Here is an 8,308-nt window from a genome sequence, read left to right as displayed (position 1 = left end):
GAAGTACATCCAAGGCTGAAGATAGAAATCAAAGCCAGACTGCTCCAAAGCTGCTTTCTTCTGAAGCAGGTAAAAGTGAAGAACACTTTTCCCAGCACTGAACAAAACCACTGGGGTTTGTTAGAGATGCTGCAGTTTGTGGGTCAGGGAGTGTTGTCTGTGCTGCCTTTAGATCATTGCAATGAGGTGTAGGGATGAAGTAAACTTAGGGGTCCTCTCAGCACAAATGGTGGGAACACCTCCCTGCAAACCAGGCTCTGATGCCAAACTACTCCTAAGACTTTGGAATCACCACCCCCACTTATTTAATGAAGCAAAGAAACAAAACCTTGTAGCTCTCTATGCCCTGCCTGTTCTACTCCACATTGAAAACAATTTTTAAAGGAGCCAAACAAGTCACATATAATTTATATTTTAATACAGAAAAGAAACCATACATCTGGGATTCATACACAGCACAGGAGCACTTCAGTACATCCAGAGTAAGACAAAAGTTGACCTTGTACTTGAAGTAGGTGACTGTGCGAGGAGGAAAAGCAAACACTTTTAAAATTTGATTCAGTGTTCCAATGGAACTCACTCTACTAACAAAATTTAAAATCCAGAATGAATAATTACTTAGGAAAGCCAATAAACCACAGTGGGTAAGTGGTAAAAACTGCATGGAAACCATGGGAGCTGGATAATGTGCATCCCATGCTGAAGGTGCAGCTGATTGCACAGGGAACCATGAACTCCTACAGCACTGACAGTCTGGAACTCCCAGGAGGGCCTGGTGCACTTTAATCAATGCCTGAATCCTTCCAGAGGCCGAGCTGCCCCTGCCCTCAGGGACACACTGGGTGGGATTGGGATTTGGTTTGGCTGGATATGGTCCTTCAGTGTCAGATCCCAGAAGGTGCTGCTGAGCTGCAATCCTCAGCACCTGGTGCCTTGACAGAGCCCTGAGGAGGAGCTCTGAACAACACCCACACTCCAGTCCTTAGAGCAGAACCTGTGGAACCTCCAATTCCAGCTCAGCTGGGCAATACCAACACTCATCTACCTAAACCTGACACTGCTGAGGAAATAAATCCACACAAACAATCACAGAGCCTGGGGGCCATCACTGCTGGGCACTCAGGGCCTAGGGACAAGTTCCAGCACTGCTTCTGTTGTCCTGAGGAACAGCTCATCACAAGGCAAGGACTGGGGTTGCTCTGGCCCCTGGTGGAGGTTCATGGTCCATGTGTCTTCTTTTCTCTACCACATCAATAACAACTCATCTGGGGCAATAATGGAGTGTCTGCACATCCCCCAGCTCTGTGCAGGCACCAGAGGACACTTCTCTCTACCCACCCAGTGACACACAGGGAGGAGTTTTCAAAAGTAGTCAAGGGAAATTTAGGCATCTGAACACCTGGGACTCTTAGGAGGTCCTGAAATCTTCCCATAGGCACTTCTTTTTAGAAGAAATCTATTTGCTGCACTAAGAATGGAAACACTGAGAGAATGGAACTTGTATCCATACTAATGGAAATTATAATGTGCCTTGGCAGAGATTTGTTACTTGCAACTAAAAATTTCTGCTTGATCTTGTTATGTTACTTGCACTGAAAACCACAAACACCTTGGCAGCAACCAGCAGCAAATTTCACTGCTCAATTCACCATGCACTTGGCAGTCAGAAGGAGAACAATACAAATTTGCTTGATGTTGCAGCCTGGCAAAAAAGGATTAAACTTTCTAGGGCCAGACTGATACCTACACCTCAGTTTTGCCAAGTCTGACCAGATAACACTCATGAAATGCAGGTTTCAACACCTTTGCCAGAGCAGCACTGACCTGCCCAGCTTTGTGAGGAGCTCTGTCTTTCTTCTTCTTGAATGGTTTCAGCTTTTCTTTGCACCAGCACCATGTTCTAAAACTCTGGTTTGGGTACACAGAGCCTTTACACAGCCTCAGAAGGGATGGCTTTGGGAGGCAGCCCAGCTCTGGGTGCCCTCAGCTCAGCTGGGGCAGTGCAGAACTCACTGTGTGCTCATCAGGGGTTAAACCAGCTCCACAGGGAACTCCCACAGGGAATTCCTACATGGAACTCCCACAGGGAACTCAGTGCTGCAGGAGCAGGACCAGTGAGGCTCCAATGCACCTGAGCTAAACCAGCCTGGAGTGTGCCTGTTCTTACAGTCACAGCTTTGCTGGCCCTGAACCCTAATTCCCAGAGCTGACATAGATCAGGATAATACACTCAGAGCAGTAAAGGACTTGTTCCCAGGTATGTCCATTTTTCTCTTCTTAGGGCTGGTTTACTATTGGTATTTCTTACCTGCCTGACAGAAAAATGGCCCAGTCAGTTCCAAATTGGGAAGAAAAGCTGGCTTTTTAAAGCTGCTGCAGCAGCTCCTTGGAGAGTCTACAGCAATTCTGACTAAGGTTGATGAGAACAAGGATTTTACTCAGGTAGTAAACTGGGAGCTCCTCCACTGGCTTTGTTTGTCTTAGGGGGATGGAAAGACAATGCAAAGTCTTCAGTATGCACAGTCACCTCTAGAAAGCTTCTAACATCTATGTGGCTATTAACAGATTTATTTTATTGGTAAAATATCAGCTACAGTCTTTTTTGGGTTTTCCTTCAGCATGATCTACTCATTTTACTGAACTGAACAGAAAACATCCCTAAAAACAATGATTCCATCTGACAGAGAAGTACAGATGGGGAATTCCTGTGAATATGCTTCCTATGGAACTGGTTCCTCCTTCCTAGGGCAGCAGTACACCACGCTGGATCCAAAGCCAGGTGGCAGTGCAAACAGATTCCTCCATGCTCAGGCTTTGCTGTCACACTGTGCTACATTTCTGCTGGTTGATATAGAATATCATCTGTCCTGCTTTGATGTTCACTCCTCTGTAACTCACAAAAACAAAGCTGTGCCTAATGGCAAAGGAAAGCTTTGTCTTGACAGGCCCAGAATTTCCTCTCTCGTGTCCCACAAGATATTTCCATACTTGTGCTCTTCTTGCAGAAGTTTAGATAAAATATTCAGCACCCACAATCCGGAAGCCTTTGTAGTAGAAACAACAGGTCATTTCTTTTTGTCTGAGCAGATGTTGCTTTTGATTGCACAATTAAGACTATGGAGTGTGGCTCTTTATTAACATGCTTGAAATATGACAACGTAGTAAGAGCATGAACGAGGACAAAGCACCTGGCAGGAGTCTGTGTCCCATCACCTGGGATGAAAGTGGTGAGAGTTCCCCACCTCCAGCAGGATTCTCTACCCTGAGCCACACTAATCTGGTAGATCATTAACAACCATTTGGGAGAAGGGGGCGTTCAGCCTGTCCAATTCATCCACTTGTGGGGGGTGATGCATGATCACCTCGTGGTCCTCTGAGACATCGTCCCCCACCGTGACCAGGTTTGTCAGGGATTTGCTGCGAACGCACTGGAAATCCACGTGGCGGCTCTTGCCCTCCTCCTTCTCCCAGGACATCTGGATGAAGGGCCGCTGCACGTAGTTGTAGATCACCTCAGAGCGGCCTCCAGGCCTCCTCTTCACCTTCTCCTTGCATGTGGGGTACCCTGGAAACACAGACAGCCACTCAGTTCCACTGCACCTCTCTGATTCACAAAGGGACAACAGGATCCCAGAACATCCAGGTAGGAGCGTGGTCGTGTTCTATTTCTAGAGTCTCATATTGTTGTTGTCAGATTTCTAAAGTCTATACCTCCTTGTTGTGCTCTTATGGCTGCAGACCTTCACAGCACAGACTCTTTCTTCTGCATGCTGTTCTTTCCCAGTTCAGGGCTCCTCCAAGGCTCTCCCTGACTGGCTAACCCGCCCCCTTTTATCCCAGTTATCTTCATTGGTCACAGCTGCAGCCCAATTAAAGACATTGCAGCTGCAGCCCATCAAGGACAACCAAGACCTCCTGGGGCAAAGCCTCCATACAGATATTCAAGTACAATACATTTCCTCTACTATAGGAGTGACTGTGGGGTCAGGGTGGGACACACGCACAACTGAGCAGACAAATGCTCAGATTCCAGACAAATGCTCACATTCCACATTTAGCATTACTGGCTTGCAAAAGACTGTTCTCTTTTCCCCTGAAAAAGAGTCCTGCAAGGCTGGGCATCCTCCAAGAAGGAAAACTTAAAGTTTCAGGAGCAGGTCATCCCCATGTGCCAAAAGATGAGCCAGTGAGGATGAGAAGGAAAAAGGGCCAGATAAATCAAGAGGACTATGAGGATGTCCTGAGGTTATGTGGGGAGAAAATGAGGAGTCAAGGCAGAACAGGAGCCCAGGTGGGCAACAAGGCCATGGGCACCTGGGCTGCAGCAGCCATGGTCTGTCCAGCAGGCCCAGGGCAGTGACTGTCCCCCTGTACTGGGCACTGCTGAGCCACCTTGAGTACTGCATTCAGTTTTGGGCCCCTCACAACAAGACAGACATTGAGGGGCTGGAGTGTGTCCAGAGAAGGAAATGGAGCTGGGAAAGGGTCTGGAGCACCCAGACTGGCTGAGGGAGCTGGGAGGGCTCAGCCTGGAGCAAAGGAGGCTCAGGGGGGACCTTGTGGCTCTGCACAGCTCCTGACAGGAGGGGACAGCTGGGGGGGGGTCAGGCTCTGCTCCCAGGGAACAGGGACAGGATGAGAGGAAATGGCCTCAAGCTGTGCTGGAAGGGTTTAAATTGGGCATTATGGAAAATGTCTTCACCAGGTCCAGCCTGGTGAAGGTTGTCCAGGGCAGTGGTGGAGTCACCATCCATGGAGGGATTTAAAAGACATGTGGATGTGGCCCTTGGGGATGTGGTGGGCTTAGCAGTGCTGGGTTGATGGTTGGATTCAATCATCTTAGAGGGTTTTTCCAACCTAAACAATTCCATGATTCTCTGACAAGAGAATCACACACAGCACTGTGTGTAGTCAGCCTGCAGGTGCTGCACAGCACCAGCCATCCTGTGAGCAAACACAGCTACTATAAAAATAAGTCTCCCAGGACAGAGCCCAGCATTCTCTAAGCTCCCTAAAGGAAAGCTTGGATCAGCAGGTGGAAACATTTGACTCCTGTTTCCTGTTTACTCATTCCTAAGAAGACAAGTCTTTCTCCTACATGTTATGTACCTTTCACTTCCCTTTAACTTTTAAGCCCCCTGGCCAAATTCAGTGAAACACGGCAGAGGTAAAGGAAAAACATGCTGAGTTTTAACTGGCTTTGTAAAAATAAATGTAAAACACAGAGTAAACAAAGCAATGCCTGGATTTCAGAAGAAATCAGGCTTTGCTGACTGTGGAGTGACCTGAATGTGCATTTCACCTTCTGAAGCAGCACGTTACCTTCAATGCCAATGCGAATGTTCTTCAGGCCCCGTTCCTTCAACACGGCTTTTGCCACATCCCGGTTCTCAATGTACTTGAAGAATCTGTACAGCTTGGAACTGTAAAGGACTTGAGAAATAAAAGGGGTGATTAGAATCAACAAAGAGGAACCTCCTCCCTGCTTCTGGCATGCCCTGCTGTGCCAAAAGCCAGGTGTGGATTCCAAGGATTATTGCAGGTGTCTGTTTTCCTCACTGGGATTAATTGCACTTCCTTTTGGGAGGGCAGAGATGCAAATCACAGTCTCGATAGACTGGGTGGTGATGGGAGTGTAAAGCAAAGAATATTCCCTCATTAAGGAGCCTGGAAAGGGCTAAGGGGAGGCAGAAACAGGAGGAAAGGTGCAGTGAATGCTGGGATCAGTTTTAACCAGCCAGCCATCCTGCCTCCAGCAGCACCAGCTCATACAGAGCACACAAATCAGGGCTCCACATGCCAGCACCTCCTCCTGGAGGAAGCCAGATTGGGAATGTGCCCTTTTCTTATGGCTGGGTGTGTGTGGAACAGAGAGCAGAGCCCTTACTCTGTGAATACTCCTCTCCCATGGGAGGTGGATGATCCTCATCCCAGTCCACAGTGTCCTCATCGGTCAGCACCACGATGTGACACTCGCGCTCGCCCTTCCGCGCGCTGTCCACCATGATGGGCAGGATCAGCTCCTCCAGGTAGCTGTCAAACTGCTTGTGAGCCCCATCGTTGGAGAGCTCGTGTAACAGAGCACCTGAGGAGACACAGAGCGCAGCAGCTTTGCTGCAGCATGAAAATATCTCAGCTCTGCACTTCCCAGATCCATCCAAGAGCACAGCCAGAGCTCTTCTTCAGACAAAATGCTCAACATATGTTCAGACACATCAACAGCCTCCAGATCCAGAACTGGCAAAGTCAGAAGTGCAGACTGCATTTCAAATGGGATGCAAATTGCACTGCAGAACCATTCCATTCCCATTAAAAACCCACCAAGCTCCAATCAATACAGTGAAACAGTAATAGACTGAATAATTAATTCATTATGATACTTAACTTGAATTTCCAGCAACAACCTCTGCCCTTGAAAGTACATTTTGCTGCTTTCTCTGTGATCACTCACCAGAGAACAGGGCAGGAAATTCCACCCACAGCCTGTGTTATGATACCACACACCCCATTTCAGTAAAGTGCCTTTCACAGACCTGCCTGTGTTAAAAGTACTTCTTTTTGCCAGCATGCCCACCAAAAAGCTGCTCCAAATCAAATCCCTTCATGATCAGGAATTCTACTGCTCTCCAGATTTGGTATCCTTGGTTCCTGCTCTGCCCATCAGCCTTTAGCTTAAATTATTCATGATTCTTTGGTACATTTTGGGTAGGGGTTATAATCCTGCTTTTAGCCTTCATTTTGTTGGCAGTAACAGCAAGCTCTGCTCAGCCTCTGTTAGAAAAAGAGACTAAAATGTTAAAATTTGCTTTTGGAGCAAAGTGCCTGTGTCCTGAAGGATTTGGTCACTTTGGATTGAAGCAGCCAAAAGGAAGCTGTTTAAATACAACTTGAGCCCCAGTGAAATCCATGTGTTCATGCTTAAACTAAAGCTCAAGATTAAGAACTACAATGAATCAGGATCAGAGTGCTCAATGCCCTGCAGATGATCTCCTAAGAGCTGATTTCTCTTTGTACTTACTTAAATCTTGACATTTGATTGTGTTGAAATCAAAGTTTATGCAGAGGTAATCACATGTGTCTCGAAGGTCTGGGATGGAAATCCCATCAGGGCAGTTAATGATTCCGGTTTTGTAATAATCCTGTGAATAAAAGGACAGTTTTTGGAGAGAAAAACTATGAACATCTTGGACTATGATAATTCCTAATTAGTTCTTTATTTTGTTTACTAATATTGGAGAGATACTGAAATGATTTATAAAACAGCCCTGCTTGTCCGATCTTTTTGCAGATCCTCTAGGGTCTGATAAATTATGAGCTCCAGTTAAAACCTTTCCATGGCACAGGGTTTCATAACATCTCATATGCAATATGTATTTATATACAACCACAAGGTCAGGATACAGCTCAGGAATTACAACAGCAGGACATAGAAAAGGTAAAAGGCAACACAAGCAAATATCTGAAACGTAGACTTATACCAAAGCTACATTTTTTCTTTAGAAATCACAATGCAAAACCTAAAACCAGAATGTTCCAGGGAGTGCCTGGAGATGGCTGAGCTGTGTGACAAACAGATTGTTTCTTTTCTCCCCCCCTGCAGAGCTGCCCTTACCAGCACGGTGCGGAACACGGCTGAGCTGATCCCTTCTGCGATCTCGTACTCGCCCTTCTCGTTCGGCCGGGTGAAATTGTATTCTCTGCCTGGCCCAAACATCCTGAAAGAGGTGAAGAACTGTGTGAGTGCACAAGGACATCGAAATGCATTTATTCCAGAGACAAACAGGTGCACTGGGGTTAGAAAATTCTTTCCTGTGTGGGCAAGGAGGGCCTGGCAGAGGCTGCCCAGAGAAGCTGCGGTTGCCCCAGCCCTGGAAGTGTCCAAGGCCAGGCTGGATGGGGCTTGGAGTAACCTGGGCTAGTGGAAGCTGTCCCTGCCCATGGCAGGGTGAAATGAACTGAGCTTCAAGGTCCCTTGCAGCTGAGGCCATTCCATGATTCTGTGATGAAGCCCAGCAGTGACACAGAGATACAGTAACTTAAACCTCCACTGCAATCTCTTCCTTAGTAAACAAGGACAAGACTTGGCTCAGGGAGGCCTCTGTTACTCTGGCTACTGTACTCTAAGGAACAAGCCAAAGGAACAGATCATTCAGTCCTGGGCCAGAAAATCCCCTGGCCATAAAGCCCTTGCACTGACCTACACCAGATAACTCCACATGACTTTAGATGCCTTGTTTTACACAGTGATCCATGCAAGGGTCAGTGACCCACCAGAACCCTTTGGGCAGAGAGGTGGAAGTGCTGGCAA

General features: G+C 47.2%; 1 protein-coding gene across 5 annotated transcripts in view; it reads right to left on the bottom strand.

Annotated features, from left to right (window-relative positions):
- Window positions 1-396: 396 nt before the first annotated feature.
- The window catches only part of KCTD20 (potassium channel tetramerization domain containing 20), a 36,139-nt gene continuing 28,227 nt past the window's right edge, over window positions 397-8,308 (bottom strand). For all 5 annotated transcript variants that reach the window (XM_071450272.1, XM_071450275.1, XM_071450277.1 and 2 more), the window contains exons 4-8: window positions 7,613-7,715; window positions 7,019-7,139; window positions 5,888-6,085; window positions 5,323-5,433; window positions 397-3,565 (exon numbers count right to left, since the gene is read on the bottom strand). In XM_071450272.1, the coding sequence (XP_071306373.1) occupies window positions 3,273-3,565; window positions 5,323-5,433; window positions 5,888-6,085; window positions 7,019-7,139; window positions 7,613-7,715 (826 nt within the window). In that variant the 3' untranslated portion in view covers window positions 397-3,272. The remainder of the gene's footprint in view (window positions 3,566-5,322; window positions 5,434-5,887; window positions 6,086-7,018; window positions 7,140-7,612; window positions 7,716-8,308) is intronic.

The sequence above is a fragment of the Agelaius tricolor genome, unplaced genomic scaffold (genome assembly GCF_023055355.1).
Source record: "Agelaius tricolor isolate 1412-34295 unplaced genomic scaffold, bAgeTri1.0.p SCAF_30, whole genome shotgun sequence".
Taxonomy (NCBI): domain Eukaryota; kingdom Metazoa; phylum Chordata; class Aves; order Passeriformes; family Icteridae; genus Agelaius; species Agelaius tricolor.
Note: the sequence above shows the minus strand (reverse complement) of the source record. Positions and strands in the feature narration are given on the sequence as shown.